Below are 16,396 nucleotides of genomic sequence, written 5' to 3'. Positions count from 1 at the left end.
TCATGCTGCTTTTACTCCTTACATTTCCTGTTCCCAGTCTGCTGAAATCATATGGATTATACCAATTATCCGTTTATTTTCTTGCTCTAAGTTTGTTTCCTTTAGACAAGGAATAGAGGGAATAGCTGGATTTAATTCTTTGCAGCATTTCAAAAGGTGCATTTTGTCCACATGGTAAATTCACAAACTGATATTTCAAATGTCACCGTCTTTAATAGCTCCAAGAGAAGGGGAAATGTTGGCTGCTACGTTTACTTGATGGATCTTTTAAAATACAAGGTGTTTATAATCATGAGAAGTGGCTTCTAATCTTAGATTTCATCTTGAATCTCATATGTTGGACTTGCACAAGCAGGAACTAAAAGGAAATTAGTAATCCTGAAGGCAGTGTATTGAGCTTTTGAAATTGCCAGTTTTATGTTCTGCATACCTGCATAATGATGAAAGGTAATAGTTACTTAAAACAGGTTTGTGACCAGTTTTCAAGGATGTGTGGGTAGTTAGTGACAATGCAGTATGGGCCAGTGGGCTGAACAGTAATTTGAAATATATGTGAAGAAAAGCTCTGTCCAAACCTTAGGTATGATTCCTAAATCCTACTAAGCCACCCTTGCATTTGGGCATTCCTTTTCGAGGGTACATTTAAAATTCTTAGGCTCAGGGTAAGATTGAAGAGACTAAAAATAAGTCAGGAAAAATACCACTTTTATTATGAAACTTGCCTTGGATAACTCCAGATGAGTCCTCTTGTCTATTAGGATAATATGGGGATGTTTCTACTGCCAACTGAAGCCTTAGGTATGCTGTTGAGACCTGTAGTGTAGTTTGCTCCACCCCAGCACTGGAGGAGATGGCTGTACTGATAAAGGGCCCCCACCTGATTTTGCATTCTTAGACTTCTGGCAGACTTGGAGGTTGTTGTCTGAGTCAGAGGATGCTGGCAAAGTTTGTTTAGTACCCTGTATAAGGTATTGACTGTCTTATCCCCAGGAAGCAACCTGAGCCCTGTCCACATCAGAGCCCTGTATTGTACCCTGGAAGGTCCAAGATCTGGAGATAATGACAATAACTTGCCTATGACAAAGACAGCAAGGCAACAAAGCAGTTCCCAGGCAGCAAAGTCTTTTAGCCAGGGCAAAATGACAATGAAGCACTTTCCTAACTAAACTCATTTCACAGGAGTCAAACTGATGGAGCTCAGAGACCAGTAATTAGCCCAAGAAAGTGTATAAGCCAACAAAGCAGTTCCCAAGCAGAAAAATCCCATTTCACCCTTCCTAAAATTTCATTCTAATCAATACTTATTTCAATGGATTGATATATTCCTTCATACCAGGTTCTTTTAATCACTTTTAAAAGAATTCATTTTCTTCTCCCCACCCCCACCCCCAAACAGGTTCCTTTAATACATTTTTAAAAGATCCCCCCTTCTTTCATCACTGCTCTCTCCCTCAAATGCACTCAGGACTTGAGTGTGTGGCTCAGGTCTTCAGTCCTCTTGGCTAGTAGTACAGAAGTTTGAATTTCATGAGTAAGCATCCAGATTGAGGGCATCACTTAGGATGCCCCACTAGGACACAAAAGGCTGCATCTTGATTGGCTAGAGGAAACCAATCATAGAAAGACTAGAGGAATATAGTGAGTGTTCATCACCAACATCCTACCTCCCTGAGGAAATCTCAGTGAAAATAGGTTTGGTGTTTGTTTTAAGGTGATAGGTGGGATAGGGGACAGGGAGTAGGCAAGCCACATGAAGAAACTAAGGTACATGTGCAGCAACTAAAGCAAAGCAACTTTAGCCAATGTCTTGACTAATAGGATGGAATAGAGATAATCTGGGCTCTCGCTCTATTGGATTCTGGGCAACTCTTGGGGGCTTAGTGCAAGTGGGAGGGCATTATGTCACTTGCTCTTAATGACATGCCTCCACTGGGTTTTACAGAACCGATTTATGACATTGCAATAATCATGAAAGAACTACGTTTAGCATGATATATTCATTGCCCTCCATACATTCAAAAAACGAAAATTCATGTTTGCAAACTTTAGTGGAGACAACAGCTATTCTTCCTATTTCTACAGATGGTATAACAATTTCACCTGGGTTGTGTAGAAATAACTATTAATAACACTGCAAGTGTAGGAGGCCTTGCTCGTTTACATATGGGAACTTCCTGGCACTGGAGCTTTGCAGTAAAGCAGGAGGAACATGCAGGGAAGTTATTGCTGTAGTATCAGGAGCGATGTGCGGTGAGAGAGCTCTCTGTCAGTATCATTATTGCAGCATCTACTGTCAACACTATTCATTCTGCACTCTTCCTCTTATTTGTTGTCCCCCACATCCCAACTTCATAAATCATTAATTCTCATTCTGGATAAGCAAAATGTATCAGCAGTGGCTATGGAATATACATCTGACACTCCCAAAGCAACCCATTTGCCTCTACTGTAGCAGCTTCATTGTTTGTTTGGCTTCTCTCTTGATTCATTAGGTATAAGTGCTGTCCAGAGCTAACTGTTTCTTTCTCACTACATTCTAGATGTTATCATTCCATACAGCATGCTCATCACCTAACAAACTACCTATAAACCAAAAACAGTTTTGTGCTTCCAAGTTCTTCTGAAATTTAATCTGTTCACTACCTTTAGTTCCATTCAAAAGCAAGATATCTGTTTAGCTTGGTGTTGTCTCCTTGACTTGACCATGAAACTTACTGTATGTCAAGTTACTGTATCTGAGCCTAACCGACCTGTTGTGAAGGTAGCATGGATGTAGTCAAAATGACTTAGTATGGGTTTCTGAGATCAGCAATGAACATCAAAGTAAGATGAAATGATGCAGAAAGTGTTTTTTTCTTGTCTCTTCAAACATTTCTAAAATACCAACTCCTGTTAAGTATTATCCTGTACATTTGCAGTTTTGCGTGGCATTTTGTCAACAATTCTGTAGTGAAGACAAATTATGAAGAGAATAAGGGCAGAAACTAAGTTAATAAATTACATTTTCCTGAGATTATTTTCAAAGTCAATATTTATCCTTCTTTTAAGGAATTGCTGGGGGATACTGGGAATTGTTCATGATGAATGCGGTTTGCATTATAGAAGTTTGTTGCAAATGGGACAAATCCTTATTCTCTTATTGAAGCCTATTGTTTTATTTATTTAATCAACATATTTCTTAACCACTTTATAAGATTATGGCCTTCCTATCAGAAGACTAAGTCTGGTTTAGCTCAGAAAGTAAGAGAGGACAGCATAACATAATCAAACATAGTTGTTACAATTTTGGGGAAATACAGACATATCTTGACACTTGGAATCTCTCCCTTGGCATTTAATAGTTTTGGCTTCCAAAGATCAAAGGAACTATGGGATGATTAAGTTTTGTCTGAAGATGACTTAGTAAAATTCAAGGATTTTATTTCTCAAGGAGCTATTTTTTCAAATACTCAATTAGCACATAAAATAAAGTATCTACAGGGGTAGATATGGCTAGAATATATACCTTTGAAAAAATAGTTAAATTCCAGGCTACAAAAAGGATTATATTTGGTAAAAGTATAGAACCACGTTCCCCAACCTGCTGCCCTTCAGATGTTTAAGATTACAAGTCCCAGCAAGTCTCTGACTTGCAATGATGGGAGTTATAGTTCAACATCTTTGGAAGGCACCTGGTTGGGGAAGGTAGGATATAAATGCAATTATACTTAATAAATAAAAAAGGAACATGGCTAACATAGCTCTCTGGAGTGTCCATCCAATGTCGTGCTCTGAGTAGTCTTTCCTCAGAGTGAGGTATGGGGCCCAGTAAATACTGCACAGCAAGCAGTAATAGCACTCCATGGCAGCCAGGTAGCAGCACTAACTATAGCAACCAGCCAGAGTAAGGCAGCCAGATGTGTGGTGGCAGCAGGTGACTCACCACCTTTCACAATCAGCCACCTGAGGCAATGTTCTCACCCTGTCTCATAGGAGAGCCAACCCTGGTGGTTTACAATATAAAAACAGTATAATGCAAAATTGAATTATAAAAGCATCTTACATTTAAACAACTTTGAAATAAACCAGTTGAAATAAAGTACCATTTCAAGTATCTAACAGCAGCAAATACCATAAAATGTTTTCAGTGAAAAGCCAGAGAGAACATGTGTTTTATTTTGGCCTTAACTGATGGCCTTAACTGGATTCAAGTGGTTTCTGGCTTCTGCTTGATTTTTCTATACAACATGCCCATAACGGCATTTTTTCTTTTGTGTGATGCTGCCACTTGTCTCATTTTAAGGTTCAAGGCTATAAGCAAACCTTGCTCTTTTCTCTCTTGCATCCCTCTCCCTACAAAAATGTTTAAAACCTGCATCACCACGCAATAGTGAAATGTAGGAATTAGCAGGTTCTGAAGGAGGAGCTGAGCGTACCTGCTGTTTGTGCCTACTCTTACTTTGACTATGTTTGTGACTAAGTGGCACAGGGTATTTGTGGTGGTATTTGTGTACTAGGCTATTTGTCCTACAGCCATGCAGGTGGGACCTTGTTATGAGAGAGTGCAAGCCTGTACCTCTAGCTGCCTATTGGACACTTTATTGGCATTCACTCACTGACTCAGTAAGCAACAGGTAAAATGTTCCCAAAAGCCTTCAGAGCTGCAAACATCTTACAGTGCCACAAAAAGAATGCAAACGTACATGTTGGACTTGTGTAACACTTGCTTAAAGAAGTTCCCTATTACTGTATTAATCTTACTTGAAGGGGACACTATGTAAAGGCAATAATAAGTTGCTACAGTCCCCATAGCATTACAATCACAATAGCAACAAGTCTGCTATTTGGGGGAAAGTTGATATTTTCCTTGGTCAAAAACATTTTGCTTTGAATCTTGTGTAACATCTTGTCCTTGGGGGGAAGAAAGGAAAAAAAAGGTGGGTGGGATGGAACTGTGTATTTTATGTAACTATTAGGAACCCATTGTGCAACTAGGTTTTGTTTGTTTTTTAAACCAACTGTTTATGAAAAGGGCTCAACTCTATCTAGTCTTATCCCCCTATGTTTCATGAGCTCTATCTACTTACTGTGTTAAGAGTATTTTCTCTGCAGTAGGTACAATTAAGCGGTACTAATGCTCCGACCTGCCTGGGGGCTGCCCTCCAGACAGACATGGAGAGGGAGAAAGAAAGGAAAATGAAGAAAGAAAACTTTGTTGAAAGAGTTTTATATAACCTTCGGTACGTCTACCCCGTACTAAGCTGAGCTTAACACTGTTTCGTAAGAAGAGAAGGGAGGGGCTGGACAAGGGGGTTATCGAGAAAAGATCCAGCTCTTTCCTAGGGTGGCCTGAAAGAAGGGACAGCTTGCCGTGTGCTTAACAGCAGCCCGAGCCTTAGCAGACCTTCTCCTTTTCTGCTGCGAGCACCCGGGGACGTTTCAGGTGATACCAAGGATACCCAGCTGGGTAGGTATGCGCCGGGGAAGATGCGCGTGATTGAAAGAGAGCGAAATCTACTGTGCGTCTCCTTTAAGCCTGATCTATGGCCTCCTCCTCCTTTTCTCTTGCTGCCTTGACACCTCGGGGTCTCTGATTTGGTGTGAAGATGGAGTCGATCAGGCTCTTCACCTTCCCTCCGTTGCCTTTGACATGGGTCCATCGGGCTCTCCTCTTTCTACTTGCGAAAAGAGCGCGCGCGCGCGGTTGGGGGGGGGGGGGCGGCGGCGGCGGCCGCGATGTGTGGTTTTCTCATTGAGTTTATTATTGTGATCACGGGGAGGGGTTGGGTGCGGATGGCTGAACGGACAAAATGCCGAGCCACCCCCACTCGGAAAGAGCCTGCCAGCCTGCCGCGGGGGCACTACATAGCCGTGGTGCGCTTGCAGCCAGCGAGAGAGCCCCGGCCAGCGAAGCAGCCCGAGCATGTTGGCCCTGCACCAGCTCCCTCCGAAGGAAGAGCGCTTCCGGCAAGTCCTCGCCAATCAGCGGGTAAGGGGAACGCGGCGGCGGTGGCGGCGGCGGCTTCTCCGCTTGCTCCTGCGGCGCCCTGGTCGCAGCCGCGCGGCTCCACCCGGACAGCAAAGCCCAGAGGGGGACCACCTAGGTGCGCGAGAGGACTGCAGCAGCCTCTTGCCGCGCGGGCGTGCGCAGCTAACCGGGGAACTGGGGCTCGGGGGCTTCAGTGCCTCGGAGACGTACCCGCACGGCCGCGTAATGTGGACTTGTTGCTACTTTACGTCTTTCGTCTGAGCCGTTCCTAAATACCCCTTTTAAGCCTTTCTGGTATGATGAGAAATACGGTGGCTAAAAGCATCGCACATTACTTTGCTTTCTCTTTCCTGTTTATGGGTAAAGTGGGGATTTTAATTATGATGGGCTGCTGTGGATTTGCAACGGGAAGCAGCATCCCCCCCCAATTAGTAAACGCGGACTGTTGAGGTGTGATCCCGAGCTCTCACACAGCAGACTGAGGCTGTAGCTAGACCTAAGGTTTATCCCAGGATCATCCCAGGTTCGTCCCTGCCTGAGCGCTGGATGCCCTGTGTGGCACTTAGATGAACAGGTTTGACCCCAGGACAATCCTGGGATAAACCTTAGGTCTAGCTATGGCCTGAAAAATCAAAGTGTGAATACTAATACGTGCCTTATTAACACTCGCAAAGAACCAGGATTGAAGGTAAAGTGAGCCCGCGCGGGAAGCCCAGGATGTACTGCCCCGTAAGGTGTGAAATGGACTTGTGAGGCAGGGGGTGGGGAGAGTACCATTCCACGTGCCTTCATAGGGGGCAGCGAACCTGCTGCTTCCCAGATGTTTTGGACGACCGTTCTCATAAACCCTGACCATTACCTATGCTAATCTGAACGATGCACACTCGGCGCATAGTTTTCCCTTTTTGTTCTAACTCGTCGCTAATTAGAAGTGAGAGGCCAGATGCTAAATAAATCCCTTCTCGTCTCTCGGAATAAACCCCAAACCTGTCCAGTGTACGCTGTCAGACTGAGTAAATATTCAGTAGCCTAGGGGGAAATGATTTCGCTGTTTTGCCCTCTATTTTGAGAGTGAGAGATTTATATATTACTGTAACCAGGGATACTTGGGGCGCATTTCAGCGTCACGGGGCGGCAGTATATAATCGGCTGAACACCGCAACTGGTTCATGAACTTCTTCTGGCCTTTTGCAAACCGTCTTGTGGGGCGAAGGGGAGTAGCGCTAGGGAGCCAAAGCACTGGAGTTTCTGGGAGAGACTGCTATGGGAAAGCTGCCGATTCTAGCTACTTTTGTCTTGGTAGTTGCTAATACGGATAGAAAAAATGTGAGGAGGGGGATCCCCCGCTTTTTTTGAGGCAACCGCCTTGTGTTTATGTTCATAACCCGTTGGACAAAGCGATAAAGCAGGGCCAGCAACAGGTTTGCGCGCTGCATCCCGGGGGTGCGTGGGCACTGCAGGGGGTGCCTTCAGAAAACAGGGCTGGAGTGAGCAGTCAGGACGATTTTAAAAGCCACGTGCATTTTGTTTACCTGCTTGCTGGTTGCAGATAGGAGCATGGGCAGTTAGATTCTTGTTTTCCTTATTGGAAGGAAGACATTAGAACCAAACTCGATCGCGTGGGATAGAATTTGCTCCATATCCCCCCCGTGAAGACAAGATCCGCTAGGCTGCTCAGCTTTTCCTTTGCAGCTTTAACTCTTTCCAGATCTGTTTCCCCTCCTGGGGAATGATGGAATGATTGTGGATCTAGAGTTTTAAAAGCACAACGATAACTGTTATCATGCTTCCCACTTCGAATACAGCGTGGTTTATAATTCTCATCTTACATGCCAGGCTGATTTTCCTTTCCCCTCTCCAGCAGCAACAAGAATAATTCCACATTTCCTAGGAAGCAAAAGATAGTGTATTACAGAGCAAACGAGTGGAAAATGCAGAACACTGGTACACACGCTGAATTATGCAATACCATAGTGTGAGTTTGTGCGTGGTTGTGCGTGCATGGTTACCAGCTGTATGTGCCCAACTACATTGGCACCAGAAACGTCCCTATCAGTAGCTGAACCTTTATAAGTTGGAAAGCACCACCTGGCTGTACATTTAACTGCTTCCATTCTAGTACTACCTGGAGTAAAGTCTGTGGAAACACTCCTACATCATAAATAAGTGTGACTCAGTCTTATACATACAGGGTTATTCAGAAGCAACTCTTTGGAGTTCAGTGAAGTTCACTTTTAAGTAAGGGTGCAATCCTATACACACTTACCTGGAACTAATAGTTTTTTTTCAGGAAGCAAATCATGCTTGGATCCACAGCTCTTCAGTTGATCTGGCCCAATTCTCTTCAGTAACAGGTGAATATTCCTCTAATCTAAATACTTTTGAGTTTTCACTCTGGCTGTGTTTTGTGGTATAAACACACAAAAAGCCTAGGGTGCTTCCAGATGAAGCTTGTATCACTCTGCCTCATTCATAGAAATGTGTGTGTGGGGGGAAAGAGAATATAGACTTTTATTTGTAATACTCCTGTTTTTTCCCTCTGCTTCTTCCATCTTTTTTCTTATTACAGGAAATTTGTTAAGGAAATGAAGATGGAATAGTTTCACAATGCCTTCTAACTGGTGGCATTTATATAATTTATTTTCCGATCAAGGTACATTAATGGGGTGATCATATGGAAAGGAGGACATGGCTCCTGTATCTTTAGCAGTTGTATTGAAAACGGATTTTCAGCAAGTGTCATTTGTATGCATATAGCACCTGGTGAAATTCCCTCTTCATAACAACAGTTAAAGCTGCAGGAGCTATATTACAAAAGAGGGCAAAAGAAGGCAGTGCTCCTACTGATACAAAAGAGGGCAGGGCTCCTGCAGCTTTAACTGTTGTGATGACTTGGGAATTTCACCACGTGTTGCATGCATACAACTGACACCTGCTGAAATTCCCTTTTCTATGCAACTGTTAAGGATACAGGATCTCTGTCCTCCTGTATTATTATTATTATTATTATTATTATTATTATTATTATTATTTGTTACCCGCCTCTCCCTCTGGATTGAGGCGGGGTACAACACAAATACAAACACCATAACATACATATAACTAATTAAAACATTTAAAACTAATACATTATTAAAAGCAGCACATTATTAAAAAGGCATCTTAAAATTCAACTGGGTAGGCCTGCCGGAAGAGATCTTTACATTAGTAACCCTGAGGAAGATGTAAAGGAGAAAAATACCTTAATTTTTTTTGCATCCCATTCCTATCTGAACTTCCAGTTAGGGGAAGTCCCAACTTAACCGAACCTTAAAACTTCATACAACAGTAACTTTAAAATTAATAAATCATGGTACCTTCTCTTCTTTCTCTGTGCTGCATCTTCCTTGTGAAAGAAGTTTATATAGTTTTCTTCCTTTCAAATTAGTTTCTCTTCTTGTAATGGAACCATTCCAGTTGGGAAAGCTTGGACAACCTCTTTCTTGTAGGCATGTCTTTTGAAATGATGGAACCAAATTAAAATTTCCAGAACTGAAACATATATGAACAGTACCATTTGAAATAAACAAGTTCTGGGATTTTGCCAGTCCCCAGTGAGTTTTTCAATCAGCTTCTGAGGGAAGCCTGAGCTGTATTTGCTGCACAGTATTGGGCAAAAGGCGGGATAATAATAATAACAATAACAACAACAACAATAATAATAATAATAATCAAGCCGAGGCTACTTTGTGCAAGAATATAGTGTTCAAATGGAATAAGTCACTGTTAGGCTCTCATAGCAGCCATGGCCCTGCACATTTATTGAAGAACCTGGCAGTAAGGAAGTCTTTTTTCTCATTAACAAGGTGTCAGGAAACAGCACGCAGAGTGCTATCCTCAATCCAGATTGTTTCACTGAGTGTTGTGGAATTATTTCAAAGTGAGTAAAATATCAAAGCCAGAAGGTTCATAAACAATACTATATCTTCTTGAATAAAAAGGAGCCCTTAACATGTAGGCCGTAGCTAGACCTAATGTTTATCCCAGGATCATCCCAGGTTCATCCCTGCCTGAGCGCTGGATGCCCTGTGTGGCACTTAGATGAACAGGTTTGACCCCAGGACAATCCTGGGATAAACCTTAGGTCTAGCTATGGCCGTAAACCATAGTTCTAAAATAACTCCATTTAAAACAATGCACACACACCCAAGCATATAGTCCACTAAATTTATGTAACCACTCGGTTTGCAATCAACCTTTCTCCATAGTGTGGATCCAAGGAGGGTTACAAGTTTACATTAACAATCTAAGCAAAAACACAAATGCCCTGTTACAGCCATGCAAATGGTCGCACATTGAGCTGGGTCTTGGAAAAGATCAGAGGAAGTGGGGAGGTTTCGTATGTAGTGCTAATTGTATTAATACACAAAATCATACTATAACACAGGCTGCTGGCATATTCACATATAGGAAATTGGTCTATTGACCACTTGATTTTTTTGCCTATTCATCCTTTGTGTTATCTAACTGATGTGCTGTGCCTCAGTGTAGGCATAGAAAAAGAGAGATCATGTATAACAGGCACATATACACAGACCAGCTAAGCACTCATCCATTGTTGAAGAGGGTTGTTCTAGTTTCTCAAAGTCCTGTTAGGCTTAGAATGTTTCTATTAACAGTGGATGCAGAAAATGTGTAATGAAATGTAAATAAGTTGAGGAATCTGTGGAGCAGCTTTAAAACATAATGCAAACTTTGGGTTCTCCTTTGCAATTTTTTTTTAAAAAAAAATTCTAGGAATGTTGCATCGGAAGCTTTGTGGTTTTCCACTTTTGAAGATCTAAAAGTGAAAATGTGGTCCCCAGTCCCACTGTTTTCCTTAATCTACTTTTTTTTGTTATACAAATATGAAAAGTGAAATGTATTTTTTAATTCGATGTGCTTAACATTAATAAAAGATTAAAAGTGAAACGTGTTTTCTGGTTTGAAGGGAACTGAACACTTTTGAATTTTAATATTTTCAAAAATCTCTCCATATATAGTGGAAATATTTTATTGATTTGGCTTGGCAATTCATTAATAGACTAGGAACATGCAACACCTGTCAAAATTAGAAGATTTGTGAACACCTGCACAGCATTTCAAGATAGTGAACACCGTAGCCCTGTAGTGGGCTATATCTGTTCTTGTGCAGAGCATCTGGATAAAAAATAAATGGAGAAATCAATAAAAACAAAATTGTGGCCAAGTCTACTATAGACCACCGCGCCAAGGAGAGGATGTAGATGATGCTTTCCTGAAACAAATTATAGATGTTTCAGGAGGCAAGAATGAGTAGTAATCAGATACCTTGATATCTGTTGGAAGACAAACTCTGTTAACCATGGCATTTCCAACAAATTGCAGACATGCCTTACTGACAATTTCCTCTTTTGGAAGCAAGCAAGAAAGGAAGGAATCAGCTATCCTTTGCTTGAACTTAATCATTAGGGAAGAGCAGCAGGAACTTTGGGGGAAATGTCCATGTAATCCTGAAACACTTGATCTTTTAGAAAGCCAAAGGTGAGCATAGTCAAATATGTACCTTGGATTTCAGGAAAGCTGATTTTGATAAGCTCAGAAAAATGGATTTCAAGGCTTAATGTACCAATAGGAAAGGAGACCAAGATGGGTGAGAGCTCCTGAAAAAGGAGGTACAATCACAATTCCAACAGGAGAGAGAGAGAAACAGAAGACACCTAAAAAAGTAATTGTGACTGCATAAAAAGCTTAGCAAAGAGCTGAAAATAAAAGAGGATTCACCAAGGATGAATACGGAAAAGAAGCCCAGACTTTGTCAGGAAAGTTAATCTCTGAGAGCACTAAGGCTGGTGGGAGAGGCTAAGAGCAATTTTAAAAAGGCCTTTCCAGGAAGGAAATGGTAGCCCCAGCGTTCAATAAGGATGATGAAATGTGAACAGGTGCCAAAGAGATGAAATTGTTCAACTCTCTATTTTCCCTGACTTTTTTTTTCTTCAAAAGGAGAATTGTGTTCAGCCTAATGTAAGTAGGGGGTCAGGACTGGAATTCATGACTGATAGTATTGGGGGGGGGGAGAATATCTGGGTTGACAGTGGTACATGTCAAAAGGATCTTGGGATTGTAGTCAATCACAAGCTAAAAGGGAATCGGAAGTGTGATGCAGCTTTTAAATAGGCTAACTTTATTCTATACTAGTCAGAAACCATCTGGCATACTATGTCCAGTTTGGGTGCTGCCCTTAAAGAAGGTTGTAGAGTAATTGGATTGGAGTCTATGGTTTTATCTCCTCATTTAATTTGAATCTGGGATCACTGGTACTGAGCTGTCATATCACACACACCCCCTGCACAAATCAAGTTAGAAAATCTTTTGTCAATCATGGCATCTCCATGCTGTGGACACTGCATCTGTTGGATTTTTTCAACAGAGCATCTTTGGGAAACTGCTGTTCATCCCAAAAGCATCTGTTGGATGGGGGTGGTGGGGATAGGAAATGCCTGCTTTTCCTTTTTCTCCTGATGGAGTTAACCATATATCATATATTTGACATTAGGGAGAAGAAAGTTTACTCCTCAGAAAACATACTGCCTATATGAGACACCTCGGTTTGCCAGCCTCCTTCCTGGGCCAGTGTGTTGGGGCCGGGCTTGTGTGGAGGCAGCGTTCCTGTGGTTGCTATACAATAGTCAGGCATTCAACAGGTCTGAAACTTTTCCCTTCCGTCTGTCTCCCTAAGTGCTGCTCTTAAGCAGCACTTTTATATTTTTGTATAAATGATTTCGAAATTGGTTGTAAACGGCATGACTGTCTGTGACCGCTTCCTGAGGAGACCATAATGTTTAGCTTGTACCTCAGCAAAAGTGTGGGAGCCGGTTACTGAGATCTGAGAGCGGGGGAGGGACTGCAGTTCAAGGGGTTGGAGTGGGAGAGCGAGGAGGGGATTCCCTGAGAGATGTCAGCTGAAACTGAACCGTCCCGGGAGGTGCCTGCCTTGTGTTGTTGATAGTGTCTTTCCCGCCTCCTCCCCTGTCTCAGACTGAGCTGAGGGAAGCCTACAGCAGCCGGACGGGCAACCCTGCTACCTCCCCAAATCTAGTTATAAATAGTTGTGGCCCGGCTATGGTCGGATTCCTGGGGCTCAGCGCTTCCCTGTGCAATGGAAAGTCTGAGGCAAAAAAAATACCACCGTAAAAATAGAGCACCACCAGGGATGCCGGCGCCACTGGAGAGAATTTGAGAGCCTCACAGAACAGGGTTGAGACTAGAAAGGTCATTTCCTGCCTATGTTGGGGTGCTCAGTGCTGCCAGTGTTCACATCCATCTCCCTCCAGAGTGGCATCTTGCCCTCTCAGGCCATTTGAGGACTCCAAAGAGATTTCCGCATGAAGCAATGTGAGACAAGTGGTTCAAGGCAGATTCTAGAGGAGGCACAGTTTTCTGCCAGTCTGACATTTTAAAAATGAATGGGGAGAGGCATCACTAAGAGTTCCCATCAGATAAGCGTTTTACTGCACACTCGTTACTGGGCACTCATGGATTTTTGCAGGTCCCTCTCATGATGTGGTCTGCCTCTTGCCCTTTCTAGCCTTCTTCCCGCCACAAAAAATAAAATAAAACACCCCAGTAAGTCCAGGCTCCATCATACTGGCAATATATTGCACACTTGCCATGCCTGGTATGTGGTTTTGCAGCACCATCGTCCATGTCCTGCACTCATTTTCCCTTTTCCCTTCCATGTTTCGTTTCTTTTTGGAGCGGGGAACGTCTGGATTATTTTCCCTCCATGCGAAATAAATGTACTCCTCCCTCCCACATTTTGCTAGCCTTGCATTCCATTGGACCATCCCATCCTTTGTTGGGGGCCTGTGTGTCTAAGGGTGGACTTGTTAACAAAGGAGGAATGTGGGGTGGTTCTCCACTCAACCATGAAGGGGGAGGGAGAGACGTCCCATTTAACTCTGTTCTTACTCCTGAGTAGGCATTTTCACCTTAAAAGAAATGTGGAAAATTTATTTATTTATTTGCAATATTTAGATACCACTCCCCATTGAAAATTTTGGAGCGGTGTACAAGATAAAATAAAATAAAAAAGGAATAAAACACTTTTAAATAGATTTTAAAAGATGCAAAATGTACAGTAAACCGTGCACCCCCCTTGCCTGCAGCTCCCTCATTTTTAAAGATAAAGAGATTAAAATTGGCACAGTAATAACTCTTAAGGAGGGCTTTAGCCACCCCAAGTTTGACTCATATCAGTTCATCCCTTGATTTTTAAGGATTTTTTTAAAATGGAAATTTTTAAAAATGCCTTACATCTGCATAATTTTTTTAAAGATAAAGAGATCAGAATTTGCACAGTGATAGCTCTTAAGTAGAGCTTTCAGCATGCCAAGATTGAATCAGCTCAGCTCATCCCTCAATTTTTTAAAGGAATTTTTAAATTACCCCCTTAAATCCTTTTCCTCATAGTCCACTAGTACAAAGATTTGATTTTCCTTTCCTTTGATCATGTGAAGCTGTGCATCTCCAAGTTCATAAAATAGAGATCTGCTGGTTCCCTTACTCAAGAGTAAATCCCATTGATTTCAACTGCATTTACATCCAAGTCATATTAAAATCAGATGTACGCTTACCTTTGAGTAAACCCCATTGAATAGAGAGAGACTTACTTCTGAGTAAACAGAAGTAAGACCTCAGAAGTAAGCATAGGGTTGCAGAGCACTTCTTTCCAGTTTGCTGTTTTAAAGTCGTTTTTTTTTTTAAAAAAAAAGCTTCTCAGTGACCACACTATTAAAAGTCAGTTCTTTATGTGTTTACTCATACTCAGAAGTAAGTCAGGGGCAGGTGAAAAGATACATGAGCTGAAAGAGCACAACAGTTGACTTGCTAAGGAAAAGGAGGGGGAAACTGCAGATGAAAACTGGATTAAAAAAAAGTAGGTGTGATGGAGCTCTCCAGCTAATTTTTAAGAAGGAAGTTGCCGCTATCTGCTGCTGTGTGCAAGAGAAGCAGCGGGATCAAAACAGCCCACTGAATGTGCCATGTGCAAGTTATTTACTTCCTCTTTCAAAAGAGAAAGTAATGAGGGACAAAAGCAGGGCAGAGAAGCAATGGCAAGCAAACACAATTTCCCCCTGTGTGATGATGCTCAAAGTTTTACTTCACATGAGAAAATGTCAAAGCAAGCAAACAAAGGCCAGATTTGTTGTTAGGGAGAGACACAGGAAAAACAGTTAGGGTAGCCACATTTTAAAAATTCTGGTGGAATTCCTGTGCTTAATACCTGCAAGACGGACAAAAATTCAACAGTTAAAATTTTCCACATCTCTATGTTTGGAAGAGCTTTGCATGTTGAATTTATTGGGCTGTTTTGATCACGCTGCTTCTGCATGAAGCAGGAGATAGCAGCAACTTCCGTCTTTAAAATAAGTCAGACTTAATGGACATTTTTTTGTGGTGTGAAGAAGGCTAGAAGGCGTAGTAGACTTGCGGGAGGCAGACGACATCGTGAGAGGGATCCGTGAAAATCCATGAGTGCCCAGTAATGAGCATGCAATAAAACGCTCGTCTGATGGAGCTCAAAGACTCCATGAATGACAGGCCCACTAAAAATACTTAAAATGCTTTTAGAGGGTTCCATACCGTGAATGAAGGAGGAGAGTGGAAACTGTTGGGCATGTTATATTGCATTCTTTTTATTGAGAAATCTGCTGTGCTTTTATTACAACAATTTGACAAAAATGCCAGTCAGATAAAATGAATTTTATCTTTATGTTCTTCTTTCTGAGCAGGATTCTCAGATTACAGACAAGGTGGCCAGGTTTTGTGTACTTGCTAGTGCTTGCTGCAAACTTACTAAAATAATACTCTTTCACTTGGCTAATACTCTGTGGTCATTTTTTTTTGAGTTGCTGTATAATTTTGAATGTTGTGTATAAGCATTGTACATATACATGTAAGGTGGTCATCAATGACTGTAATAAAATTTATCTATCTATGAATATGCCATGAAACTCCAGCATGTTGCAAAGGACACTGCACATAGAAACACACCCAATTCTCATTTCACATGTGATGGTTACTGGGCCTGTTAGGTGTTTCTATTGTCCCAGATGAACAGTGAATATGCCCAAGAACACTCCACAACTCCCATATAACTACACATTGCAGGGGAAGATTGATGATCATGGCAAGCTCTCTCATAACAGCTCTCTCAGTATTTTGCCCTAGGACTGCCAGTTGCAAATCAGTGACTTAATTATGTTAGTCTCAGTGGTATATAAAAGGTTAACGGTGCAGACATCTGCTTATATTTTATAAAATGACATATTTGAAAGGAAAGAAATTATTCATACCATATGTAAAGATAACAATAATAGTATATGAAAACCAGCTTGTCGTGTAATTTTCTTAGCTATTTCCAGCTGT

At 41.9% G+C, this 16,396-nt stretch overlaps 1 protein-coding gene across 1 annotated transcript in view; it reads left to right on the top strand.

Moving 5' to 3' along the window:
* Positions 1-5,902: 5,902 nt before the first annotated feature.
* CORIN (corin, serine peptidase) overlaps positions 5,903-16,396 on the top strand; it is a 137,900-nt gene continuing 127,406 nt past the window's right edge. The window contains exon 1 of the mRNA XM_063135103.1: positions 5,903-5,968. Coding sequence (XP_062991173.1) covers positions 5,903-5,968 — 66 coding nt within the window. The remainder of the gene's footprint in view (positions 5,969-16,396) is intronic.

Source organism: Elgaria multicarinata, chromosome 10 (genome assembly GCF_023053635.1).
Source record: "Elgaria multicarinata webbii isolate HBS135686 ecotype San Diego chromosome 10, rElgMul1.1.pri, whole genome shotgun sequence".
NCBI classification, from domain to species: Eukaryota; Metazoa; Chordata; class Lepidosauria; order Squamata; family Anguidae; genus Elgaria; species Elgaria multicarinata.
Note: the sequence above shows the minus strand (reverse complement) of the source record. Positions and strands in the feature narration are given on the sequence as shown.